We start from the raw sequence: 11,843 nt of genomic DNA on the forward strand, positions 1-11,843 counted from the left end.
GTGACTGCCAGCCCTGGCTTTGGGACTCCTGACAGGGCAAAGTCCATCTAAACCAAGCAAAAATGGTCCAAAAATTGCTTTCAGCAACTGAACTTCTCCAGGCCTCCACAAGCTCCAGCATTACATGCACAGTCATCCACTCTGACCATTTTTGAGGTGAAGAAGAGGATGATGGGGTTGTTTGTGCTGTTTGTGAGGGTTTGGGGTGGTTTTTTTGTTCACCAATCAGACAGTAAGTCTGGTGCCTGGATTGCAGGCAGGTCCAGTCCTGCCTAGCTGAAGCCACATCCAATTTTTCTCTCTGAAATACAGAGTCAAAAGCCCCAAAGAACCTGTGACAGTAATTTTGAAACTACTGCGAGTTTAAAACTGAGCCCACGTGTTCAAAATTGAGCTCATTTGCTCCTTGAAGCTTCCACAGAGCTCATGTAGGGAGCCAGCAAACCAAAGCCTGTTGGTTCTGCCTTTCCTCCCCCTCCCACGCTGCTCCAACTGCAGTGCTGAGTTCCCACTGCTCCCTGCAAAACCTCTGCCTTCATTGATATTAAAGGAACATGAAAGGCAGAGACTGGCTCCCAGCAAAACCCGCTGTGGGAGGCTCTCATCCCTCGGCTTTTCCTTCATTAAACCCTTGCAATATTCCTGTTCTCCAGGAGGAGGCTGATTCTTCCCAGCAAAGCAGGATGAATGGTGTCCTTCCATTCCCACTGAAGTTTGCAATTCCCCCTCTCCTCAGCTCCTGCTGATGCCCAGCTCTCCATGACTTTTCAGGATTGCTATTACAGCAGTTTGGTGTCTCAGAATTTGTCCTGGAGAGGGACACCACATCTCCAGAACCAAGGAGCTGTCTGGTTCCACTTGGCACCACTTTGGCCTTGCTGACCAAACTCTCTCTGACATCACTGCAAAGGCTTTGCAGAGAGGTGAAGGAGAGGGGAAATGCCTGAGAGGTGGAAAGGGCTGGAGAAAAGACACCTCTTTTCACTTGGGAGATGGAAAATTTTCTCCCTTCATTCCAGAGCTAAATCCCGCCCTGGATTGTTGTGTGTGATGTTTGCCCAGAGATTTAAATGGCAACAAAAGGCTTTTTCCCCAAACCCTGTGGTTGGTTTTGGTTTCTGGAATGTTGTACCCCTCTGATTTCCGCTCTCCACTACCGGCGCTGACGCTCAGGGTCTCTCCCGGGTGGTTGGGATTGTTTGGTGATGCCGTCGAGCAGGTTTGGCCCCGAGGCTCCTCGCTGACCCTGTGACTCCTTTATCTTTCAGTTTGGTGACCTCACATCCCTGTCCCCGACCCTGCTGGACAAAGGTACGTGCCGGGGCTCTGCAGGGTCCGGGTGGGATGCTGGCGGGCGGGGGAGCCTCGGGAGCTGTGCTGGGAAGGAGCAGCCGGCTGTCCCCTGCTCTGAGCCGTGTCCTTTGCAGATGACATCAGCGAGCTGAGCGCCGAGGTGGACCCGGAGCAGCCGCTGGTGAAACGGGAGCGCAGCGAGGCCGGCCACTCCCTGCAGGACATCTGACATCTGCCGGCTGCCAGCGGCTCCTCGGCGGCTGCACGGAGCCGTCCGGAGCCGGGGCTGCGTTATTATAGTGCCTCTTAGTTTCTCTTTATGTTTACTCGTGTTTGAGGATGGGCTGAGCCGGGGCAGGCGCTGGCACGGGGCTGGTTCGGCCGCCGGTATCCCTCCAGGGTGGAGGGAGAAGCTCCAGAGGCTGCTCCCGAGGGATGGAAGCCTCTGTGGTCAGCAGCAGGTGGGATGTGCCTGGCTGGGAGATCTGTCCTCGCTCCCCAGCCCGAGTGAGGTGCACAAATGAGGCTTTCTCCGGCAGGGAAGGTGCTTTGGGTTCCTTCCCTGCGTCTCAGACTTCACTGTGATCCAAACTTGAACCAATCAGTGCCCAAGAAGAAGGAAAAAGATCCGGCCCTGCTCCTCCAGCCTTTCCAGACAAGCTGTCCTGGCTGTGGCTTTGCCAAATCTGTCACACCAGGGAGCACAGGACAGCCGGTGCCTCTGGTCCCTGCCCGGGGAGAGGCTCCTGCTGCACGTCCCAGCGGACACAGCCGTGCTCTGGGACTTTGGGATGAGCATTCCCACTGCTTCCACAGCTCCCCAGCTTGGCACTTCACCCCAAAGCTCCTGGGACGCCGACTCAAGATACCAAAGGACTCTGAGGCAATGGCAGCTGGAGGCAGAGCGAGGTCATTGTCCCCGTGCCACGATGCCTGGGGACAATCCCATGGCACTCCTATGGCCAAGCCCCTGGCAGTCCCACAGCAACCCCATGGCAATCCCATTGCAGTCCAATGACAACCCCATGGCAATCCCATGGCAGTCCCATGGCAATCCACATCCTCCACGCTGCCCAGGCAGATGGGAACTGGTCCCACACCCTGGGGTTTGTGAAATTCCCACTCCATGTCCTGCTCTGTTGAAGGAGGGTCCGGGGCAGGGCGAGGGTGTGTGACTGCAGTGCCTTAGGGTGGGCCTTGTTCCCATTTCCCCTGCTCTGGGGGGCAGCACAGCTCAGAGTGGCCCAGCACAGCTCAGAGTGGCTCAGAACAGCTCAGAGTGGCCCAGAACAGCTCAAAGTGGCTCAGAACAGCTCAGACTGGCCCAGCACAGCTCAGACTGGCCCAGCACAGCTCAGAGTGGCCCAGCACAGCTCAGACTGGCCCAGCACAGCTCAGACTGGCCCAGCACAGCTCAGAGTGGCCCAGCACAGCTCAGACTGGCCCAGCACAGCTCAGACTGGCCCAGCACAGCTCAGAGTGGCCCAGCACAGCTCAGACTGGTCCAGCACAGCTCAGAGTGGCCCAGCACAGCTCAGAGTGGCTCAGAACAGCTCAGAGTGGCCCAGAACAGCTCAAAGTGGCTCAGAACAGCTCAGACTGGCCCAGCACAGCTCAGAGTGGCCCAGCACAGCTCAGACTGGCCCAGCACAGCTCAGACTGGCCCAGCACAGCTCACACTGGCCCAGCACAGCTCAGAGTGGCCCAGCACAGCTCAGAGTGGCCCAGCACAGCTCAGAGTGGCCCAAAAGCCCATCCCAGGCAGGGAGAGGCTGGCACAGACCCCGGGGGGGTGCTCAGCACTTCAGTGGCATTTCCCTCTCTGGATTCCTTTGCCTTTTCCTGCAGGGACAGTGCAGGGGTGGCTGCCAAGGGGCTGAGCTGGGGGAGCTCAGCAGGGTCTATCCCCCTTTCCCGTGTCCTGTGGGGTCTGTGCTGACAGGGGTTGCCCTGGATGCTGTGGGCTGCAGGGCAGAGGAGAGGGGATCTGTTATCAAGGTAAACTGCAAAAACAAAGCCCTGGGGCAAATCTCTCTGTGAATAAAGGCCGTGTCATAAATAGCTTTTATTATTATGGTTTCTAATGCTGCAGTGTTTGGTGTGAGCTTTTCCAGGGGTCTCGTGTAAGTTTGCCAAGCAGAGTATATTCTATCCAAATCTCTGATTTTTTTCTCGTTCCCGGTGGCACTAAGGCCAAGTGACACTTTCAAACACGTTCCTAATGGCAAGGGAAATGAGAGTGTGTGCAGTGGCACCTCTTCCCTCTGTCCCATGCTGTTGTGGCAGGGTGGTGTTTGTCTGTAAATGCCACTTCTCACATGGAAGTGGCAGGAGAGAAGTGAGAGAGACAGATTTAAATGTACATAACCATGAAAACTCCCTGGGTCAGAGTCCACACTTGGGATCCTGCTGATGAGATAAGAGACTCTAAAAAAACAACAGAGAGACCAAATCTTAACTGCCCTGCTCCCACTGAGGGCCGTAGGAAGTTCAGCTCTTCCTCCAAGGGAGGCCAGCAAGCAAAGGAGATGCTCTGGAGCTCTGCAGCAGCGTGTGAGGAGGCTGGAGAAGCTCCCAAACCCCCTTGCACAGAATTCCCAGCTAAACCTGAACAGCAATAAATGTGTATGCAATGCTCAGGCCTGCACAAGGAGTGTCGTGGTCCCATTTCTTCTGTGATCCCTGAGAGGTGCCAGGAGATGCTGCAGCAGCCTCGGGGGGATGCAGGAGCTGCCCAGGGCAGGGGAATTGAGGCAGATTTGGGCAGAGATGTCTGCAGGAAGACAGATTCCCCCTGGAGCAGCAGCTGGTGTGTGGGGATAACCCCTGTCACTGCCAGCCTCAGAGGGGAGGAGAGGCTGCAGGATCAGACTGAGCACAGGGCCACAGGAGGATTTTCTAATTAAGCTTCCAGACTAATTGAGAGGATGGGAGCAGTGAGGATGGGAGGGATGTGACAAGTGCTGGGTCATTCCTGCTCTGACCCCTTGGAAGGTTCAGCCTCAGCGCCTTTGCTTCACTCTCCCTCTGGATTACCCCCAGTCTGGCTGGACCAGACAGAGCCTCTCCCTTTGGGAATCTCGGGTCTGGAAGCAGGAGATTCCTGCATTATTTCCCTCAGGGGAGCTGGGCTAACCCTGAGAAAATCTGCCTCTGAGCAGAAAGTAAACACAGCTCAAAATCCTCCTGTTCTTACAGCTCCCATCCTCAGCCTGCCTCTGGCCCCATCACCTCTCCCAGACGGGCAAATCCTGCAGGGATTTCAGGGTTTTGTCTTCCCCCTCCTCCCAACCAGCAGAGAACACCAGGAGGTGGCAGGAGAAGGGGAGGTGGCCAGGGGCTGACACCAAACCCGGGGAAATCAGAGGGGTACAACATTCCAGGAGCAGTTGGACATTGCCAGTCCCTGTGGCTCATCCCAGAAGGGTGACCTTGGAGCTGGGCAGGGTGACACAGCCCAGAGATTGCTTGGGAGCAGCCCAAGGGGCAGGGGACACTGCAGGGCCACCAGCCTGGGAGGTGCTGCTGGTCTGGGGACAGCCAGGACAGCTTGGAGAGCTTCAGTCTGTGTGTGGCTGCTGGGATGGGAGGGTGGGATGGGCCCTGGAGTTGCCTCCTCTTTGTCCCCTGGGGAATGTGTCCCTTGGCTGGGATGGCTTTAGGTTCACGGTCTGGCACTCCTGGATTGTCCCCACAGTGCCAGAGAACAGGCACCTGTGTCTAAGAAGCCTCTGGGACAGGGGGGCTTGTGAATAAAAATGAGATGTTCTCAAAATTAAACACAAAAATACAGATTTGGAAACAGCAACCAGAGCCACCTTCTGTTGTTTGCTTGCAACTTTTCCTGTCGCTGGGTCTGAAACAGCATCTTCTCTTGTGCCAGTGGAGCCCTTGGCCTGTCCTTGTGGCCACAGGGCACTGGAACATCAGCCTGGACTGGCAGGAAAGGCTCAGGCAGGCTCCCAGCATCAGCCCTTCCTGTGGCAGTTCTGGTTTCCACCCAGCTCCACAGCCCCCTGCCCTGGCACTGTCCCCAGCCCAGTGTCACCCCCTGCCTGCCCCAGCCCCCGGTCCCCAGCCCCGTGTGGGATGTCCCACCCCAGACCCTTCCCCCTGGAGCCTCCTGTCCCCCTGCCCTGGGCTTCACACCTCCCCTGCTCCCTCCCTGGCCTGGGGATGTTTCTGCAGGAGAAGGTTCTCTCCCTGCTGCTCTGGCAGCTCTGAGAGCCCAAAGGAGTCCCTGGACAGAAGATTCCCTCCATGTGGCTGTCACTGTCCCTGCACAAGGCAGGGACACCAAGGCACAGACTGAGAGGCCTCATGGCTGCAGTTCACTCCCCTGGGTACCAGAGGGGACAGGTTCTGCTGCCCGCCCCTGCCCGGACCCTGGCCTGGCTCTGCAGCCGAGGCAGGAGGAGCCTGGCTCATCCCAGGGCTCAGCTGGGGCAGTTGAACCACAAACAGGTTTCACCTGGAGCAGGCAGTTTGGGGGCAGGTCCACAACCACCCCTGCAGCTCCTGCAGGATGTGTTTATAAACCCACACCCCCTCAGCCCAGGGGCTTTCTCTCTCTTTCTTTCCTTTTTATTTTAATTTTGTTTTCTTTCTTTTTTTATTTTTCTTTTTTTTTTTCTTTTTTTTTTCTTTTTTTTTTTTTTTTTTTGCCTTTGTGTTTTGGGAGCCTCGGTTTGGAGCTGAGGAGAATTTGGGCGTTGCTGCCTTCAGGGTGTCTGGGATGCACTGTTAGAACTTCCACCCTTCCAGTGCTACCGAGCAGGTGAGGACACAACCATCCCCCTGCCCTGGGCTGGGTTTGGGGGCTGCAGCCCTGAGCAGGGCTCTGTCCCAGGGCTGCTGTGCTCAGGGTGTCCCAGCGCTGTGCTTCTCCTGCCTCCTGTCCCAGGTGAAGGACAATGTCTTCACGTGGCTCTGCAGTGGCCCTGGGGCTCAGTTCCCAGCCCAGCTGCAGCAGTCCAGCTCCTGCACCGAGGAATTCCCTCCTGGCACAGCCTCTCCCTGCCCCGTGGAGCTGCGCCCTCACCCTGCTCGGCCAGGAGGATGTCGTGGAGAGCCACACTGGGTACGTGGGGAGGAGCTGAGCCCTGCTCCTGGTGTGTGTTTGTCCCTTGCCTGGGATGTGTCTGCTCCAGTCTGGCTCCTGGGATGCTCGCCAGGCACAGGCTGGAGCTGTCCCTGTACCCCGGGCAAGGCTTCTGACAGCCCTGCGATGTCTCTGCTGTCCCACCACGGTGGCCTAGGCAGCAGCTCACCCCTGTGTGTCCCCGCTGCTGTGACAGGAGCTCCTGTGAGCTGGGGGTGGCTCTGCTGGACTGCAGCCGCTCGGCGCCGGACCCGCAGCTGGTGCGCAGGATCGTGGCGCAGGTGGAGTTCTACCTGTCCGACGAGAACCTGGCCAAGGACGCCTTCCTCCTCAAACACGTGCAGAAGAACAAGATGGGCTTTGTCAGCATCAAACTGCTGACATCCTTCAAGAAGGTGGGTTTAGGGGGGTCTGGCTGCCTCCGGTGGGGTGTGTGCGAGCTCTGGGCTGTGTCCTGGTGATCTCTGCCCTCAAACGCCTGCTCTGATCCCAGGGAGAGTGGCTGGAGGAGCAGTGAACACTCCTCAAAACACCCCCAGGGCTCATTCACTTCTTCTACCCCTGGGCTGCTTTGGAGGTGATCACCCCTTAGCCAAAAACTGCCGGGGCAGCCCTGGTGCTGTGGCTTAGGGGGAAGTGGTGGCTTCTTGCCAGAGCTTAGGGGACACTGGGGGCTGTCTGCAGATCCCAAAGGTGCTCGGGTAGAGGGGGGATTTGCCGTGGGGGATACTGCATGGGGTCACAGCCCATCTGGAGGGTGGGTTTAGGGTGGTCCCTGCCCGGGGATTCAGGCTGATGGGGATTCCACCCTCTCTGCGCAGGTGAAATACCTGACCCGGGACTGGCGCCTCACCCTCTACTCCCTCAAGTTCTCGGCTCTGCTGGAGGTGAACAAGGAGGGCACCAAAGTGAGGCGGCGGCTCCCCATCCCCGAGCACCTGCTGAGCGTCCCCCCCAGCAAACTGCTGCTGGCCTGGGAGCTGCAGCCGCGGGAGCAGGACCTGCCGCTGCGGAAAAACTTCCTGGAGACCATCACGAGGATGTTCAGCCCTTTCGGCGCCATCGTCTCCATCCGCATCCTGCGGCCGGGCCGCAAGCTGCCTTCGGATGTGCGCAAATACTCCTCGCGTTTCCCCGAGCTGCTGAGCCGCTGCTGTGCCCTGGTGGAGTACGAGAGCCTGGAGAGCGCCCGCAGCGCCTTCGAGAGCCTCGGGCACCGCGACTGCCACAGCATCAGGGTGGTCCGGCTCTGCGGGAAGGGCGGCAAGAAGAAAACCGGCGAGGAGCGGGCGGGCTGGAAGGTGCCACCGCCGGCCTTGACCTTCCCCGGCAGCCTCGAGGGTTCCCTGCCCAGCAGCTCCCCGGAGTCGGATGATGCTTCAGGGTCGCTGTCCCTCTTCCTGAACCAGGACCCGGTGGCACATATCTGGTCTGGCAGCGACTTCACGGCTCAAAATTCCAGCGCTTTCCCCGGCTCATTCCTCGCCGGCGAGGGCTTTCCCCAGCTCGGGCTGGGATCCGGGAGCGCGGCGGGCTCCTGGACGCCCTGGGGCAGCCGCAGCCTGTGTCCTGCTCCCGGCTCTGCCCCGGCAGCACCGTGGGTGTCCGAGCCCCTCAGCCTGTGGCAGCCGGCTCTGCGCCCGCCCCGCAGCCCCGAGGGCACCAAGGCCAAGGGCAGCAGCTTCGGGAGAGAACTCGTCCCCCGGCGCTGAGACTCCTTCACGTTCAAGATTGATAGTTTTCTTTCTTTTCCCCTTCTTCTCTCGAGCAGAAGAATTTTCCTATGGCCCTGTGAGCTGTGGGCAGTGGCAGTGCAGCTGATCCAGGGGACAGAAGTTTAGGGGCAAGGACGACGCTCGAGGCAGAGGCTGAGCAGCAGCAGGAGCTGTGCCGTGCTGTGCTCGTGCCGGTGGGGCTGTGCTTGCTCGGGGCCCAGAGCTGGGTTTGGAGTCCAAGTTTTGGATGGGACATGGACAATAAAGAGAGATGAAGTTTCCAGGCACTCTCTGGTGTGATACTGTGTTGTTTTGGTTTTTGTGGGTTTATTGTGTTTTGGTTTTTTTTTTTTTTTTCAAAACAAAAAATTGGGGTTTTTCCCCTCATCTTTCCAGGTCTTGCGGCTGCCTGAGGTGCAGCCAGACCAGGGAAGGAGGGTCCCTGCTTCCCTTGCTGTCCTGAGGTGGTGGGGACACTGAGGGGGTGCCCAGGACAGGTGTCCCAGGTTGGCTGAGCCTGAGAGAGAGAAGAGTGATGGCTGTGGTGGCAAAACCTCCTGGCTTTTGGCTGCTCAAGGCTCTCTGCCATCTCTCCATAAGGGATGTGGGGTTTTCCTGTGTCCCTCCTGCTCCCACAGCCTCCCCAGCTCCTCTGGGAAAGGTTAAGGGAGGCTGCAGGTGGCTCTCGGTGCCCTTGGTCTGCACCCAGAGCTGGGATGTGATGGGATCAGTCCTATGCTTGCAGTGCTGGAGTGGAGGATTCAGGTGGGCAGGGCTGGTGAGGGGATGGGGTCACACCTTGTGTGAGGAGAGGTTTGAGGGCAGTCCCTGCAGCTGGGAGCCTCTGGCTGAGGATGAGAGGGATGGAAACCACAGCAGGTGTGGGTTCTGGTGCCCACCACCCAGCCACGACCCCACACTGGTACTGAGGAGTTGTTCTACAGGTAATGAGGAGGGTTCTCTGGATCAGCAATTCCTTGTCCTTGTAGTGAATTTCAGTTTCCCAGACCCCAGCTGGGAACAGCCTCTTGCTGAGGCAAGCAGGTCTGGGAAATTTCTGAAGTTTGCTGGAGATAATTTCTTATCACAAGTGCTCAGGGAGCCACCAGGGAAGATGTCATCCTAAACCTGCTGGCTGGGAATGGAGAAGGACTGGTGGGAGGTGAGATGGTCTTGGCCCCAGGGCTCCTGAAATGGTTGAGTTTAATGCTGTCAGGGTGAGGAGAAAGATGGACACCAGAGCTGCTTGCCAAGACTTGGAGAGAGGAAATGTTCTCCTCCTCAGAGCACTGCTCAGCGGAATTCCCTGAGGATCTTTAAGGGACTTCTCTGTGAACCTCTGGAGCAGGTAATTCCCAGGTCTGGAGGGCAGCTCCAGTGCCTAGCCCCTCTCCCCTTCCCAATGTGGCAGGGCAAAACCACCCCCTCCCTGCTGCCCCCACCACACCACTCCAAATCCTGGCGGTTTTCAACAAAAATATCCTTTTTATTGTCTTCTCTCTGCTCCCACAACGTCCCTCAGCGCCTGCAGCCAGACGGGACCTTCGGGGCCTTGGAGCTGCCACAGACTTCAGGCTTCTCCCCCTGCCAGAGCACAGCCATGAGAGCCCCAGCAGGGGTGGGGACGTGTCCCCAGCCCTGCTGTCCCCCCAGAGCCTTGTCCTACCTGGTAGAGGTGGCAAACCAGCCCCAGCAGCGAGGCCTCTGCCTGTGCCTGCAGCTCGTCCGTGTGCTTCTGTAGGGGGACACGAGGCCGGTCAGGGGTCCCCAGGGTGTCACAGCCCTACCTGGCACCCTGGTGTCCCCCTGCCATACCCCATTGATGGTGATCCAGGGCACGTACTGGTGCGGGGGATCCAGTGCCTCGGTCGCTTGGGCGTTGTGGTGCATCAGGGCCACCCCTGTGTCCCCCTGCACACAGGCGGCGATGCGGCCACTGTCCACCTCGGGGGCATAGAGCTGCAGGCACTGCCAGGCACAGGGGACACGGGGGAGGTCAGGGGGACAGGACTGTCCCCCACTGTGGGGCACAAGGGGTGGGGAGGGGGACATACAGCCTCCAGGTTCTTGGTGACGGAGGTGCCCGACTCCAGGCAGAAGATGACGGCGAAGTAGGTGCTGAAGTTCTTGGCCTCGTGCATCAGACAGGCCTACGGGGACAGGGCGGGCGGTGAGGGGCTGCTGGACAGCCCCGGGCCGGCACCGTGGGAACGGGCACCGTCACCTCCATCATGTTGCCCAAACATTCCTCGGGGCCGTGCTGGCACTCGAAGTCCAACTTCCCGCTGACGTTCTTCTCCTGCGGGACCAACCGGTCTGAGCGGGGCCGGCGGCGCCGGGGACAGCGCCCGGGGCGCCGGGAGGGCCGGCTCCTACCTGGGCGTTGCCGTAGGGCACCAGGGTGATGCTCAGCATCTCTTCGGGCAGCAGCAGCCAGGTGGGGAAGAGCTTCAAGACCAGGAACTCGCGGCACGCCGGGCACAGGCTCTCGTAGTAGAGGCTCAGCTCCACGGGCGCGGCCGCGGGGCTCGGGAGGGTGGGGCAGCGGCCCTGCACCTGCACACGGGGAGGATTCGGGGTGCACGGGGGGGATACGGCTGCACCCCCCATCCCAGGATCTGTAGGGATGGGGCAAAGCTCCGGGGATGCAGGGGAAAAAAAGGGATGAGGATGTGCAGGGCTAGAGGGAAGTGAGAGTGGCCGGGAGCTTTCTGCTGCCGCAGGATCCTGTGCGCGGCTGACAGCCAGCACTGGGGCTTTCCACCAGAACTTCCCCAAAAATATTTCAGGGGAAAACAAATTTAGACCAAACCACGTCTGGGTGGGGGAATGGCCCAGCACCCACTGCCAGGGGGCAGCTGCAGCCCCGGGGGCTCACAGGGCGCTGTCACCACCCGCGTCCCCTCGGGGCAGGATTAAGCCGAAAAGCGGTTTGACGCTTAAAAAGCAGAAGTGGCAGCTGCAGCTGGGGAGGGGCCGCGGGCAGGGTCGGGCTGGATCACAGCCCATCCGCAGGGATGCTGGGGAATGCCGTGGTGCCCGTGTGGCACCGGCGGCTCTGAGCATCCCCGGGGATGTGACAGCCCGCGCCTCAGCGATGCTCACAGCCGGCACTCGCTCCAGGCATCGTGACCGGGCGCTGTCCCAGCCCTGTCCCCGCGTCCCTCGTCCCCGCGGCCGGGTGACCCTGCCCTTGTCCCCAGCCCCGGCAGCAGCAGCGGCTCTGACCTGGCAGGCGGCGGCGACGTCCCGGGAGCTGCACCAGCGGTGGGCAGGGTAATCACAGCCGGGGGCCACGCCGAGCCCCGGGGCCACCAGGGCCACCAGCGCCAGGACAGCCAGCGGCGCCGCGGGGGCCATGAGGACACCGGGGTGACGCGGAAACGAGCCCGTCCCAGCGGGGACTTTTAAAGCTGGGCTGTGCCCGCCTCCCTGCGCCCTTCCTGCCGCCGCCTCCCGTGACGCCGCCGCCCCACGTGGGGCCGCAGGGCTCCGGCCACCGAGTCCCCGCTGTCCCCTGACCCTGGGCTCACTGCCCTGCCCGCAGCCGCCGATTCCCCGCGGGCTGTGACAGGTCCGGGAGCGAAACCCTGGAGCAGCCACGCGGGGAGTTCCCGGAGCGGCGGCACGGGGCCGGCTCCCAGCGCAGCACCCAGGGGTGCCGGGGCAGCTCCCGCTGCGGGAAGGGGCTGCAGCCCAAGACACCCCCAGCTCAGCTGCGGGCCCGAGTGAGG

General features: G+C 60.2%; 3 protein-coding genes across 7 annotated transcripts in view; 2 read left to right on the forward strand and 1 right to left on the reverse strand.

The window, feature by feature from the left end:
* RFX2 (regulatory factor X2) overlaps window positions 1–1,572 on the forward strand; it is a 65,580-nt gene extending 64,008 nt beyond the window's left edge. For all 4 annotated transcript variants that reach the window (XM_066336308.1, XM_066336310.1, XM_066336306.1 and 1 more), the window contains 2 exons: window positions 1,269–1,311; window positions 1,428–1,572. In XM_066336308.1, coding sequence (XP_066192405.1) covers window positions 1,269–1,311; window positions 1,428–1,522 — 138 coding nt within the window. In that variant the 3' untranslated portion in view covers window positions 1,523–1,572. The remainder of the gene's footprint in view (window positions 1–1,268; window positions 1,312–1,427) is intronic.
* A 4,360-nt stretch (window positions 1,573–5,932) lies between these two features.
* On the forward strand, window positions 5,933–8,396 carry LOC136371937 (la-related protein 6-like). Of its 2 annotated transcripts, XM_066336324.1 has the most exons (4): window positions 5,939–6,070; window positions 6,197–6,373; window positions 6,591–6,789; window positions 7,216–8,396. In XM_066336324.1, exons 2-4 carry the CDS (start codon window positions 6,207–6,209, stop codon window positions 8,104–8,106), a joined length of 1,257 nt encoding a protein of 418 aa, XP_066192421.1. In that variant the 5' UTR covers window positions 5,939–6,070; window positions 6,197–6,206; the 3' UTR covers window positions 8,107–8,396. The 2 variants fall into 2 exon arrangements, with proteins under 2 accessions (XP_066192420.1, XP_066192421.1); XM_066336323.1 differs by having other exon boundaries at window positions 5,933–6,373.
* Window positions 8,397–9,572: 1,176 nt separating this feature from the next.
* IFI30 (IFI30 lysosomal thiol reductase) lies at window positions 9,573–11,628 on the reverse strand. Its single transcript, XM_066336319.1, has 7 exons — window positions 11,338–11,628; window positions 10,486–10,665; window positions 10,334–10,408; window positions 10,164–10,259; window positions 9,925–10,077; window positions 9,776–9,844; window positions 9,573–9,693 (listed from the first exon to the last, which is right to left on the reverse strand). The coding sequence occupies exons 1-7, from the start codon at window positions 11,467–11,469 to the stop codon at window positions 9,628–9,630; spliced, it is 771 nt and encodes a 256-aa protein (XP_066192416.1). The 5' UTR covers window positions 11,470–11,628; the 3' UTR covers window positions 9,573–9,627.
* Window positions 11,629–11,843: the final 215 nt, after the last annotated feature.

This window comes from Sylvia atricapilla, chromosome 26, assembly GCF_009819655.1.
Source record: "Sylvia atricapilla isolate bSylAtr1 chromosome 26, bSylAtr1.pri, whole genome shotgun sequence".
NCBI classification, from domain to species: Eukaryota; Metazoa; Chordata; class Aves; order Passeriformes; family Sylviidae; genus Sylvia; species Sylvia atricapilla.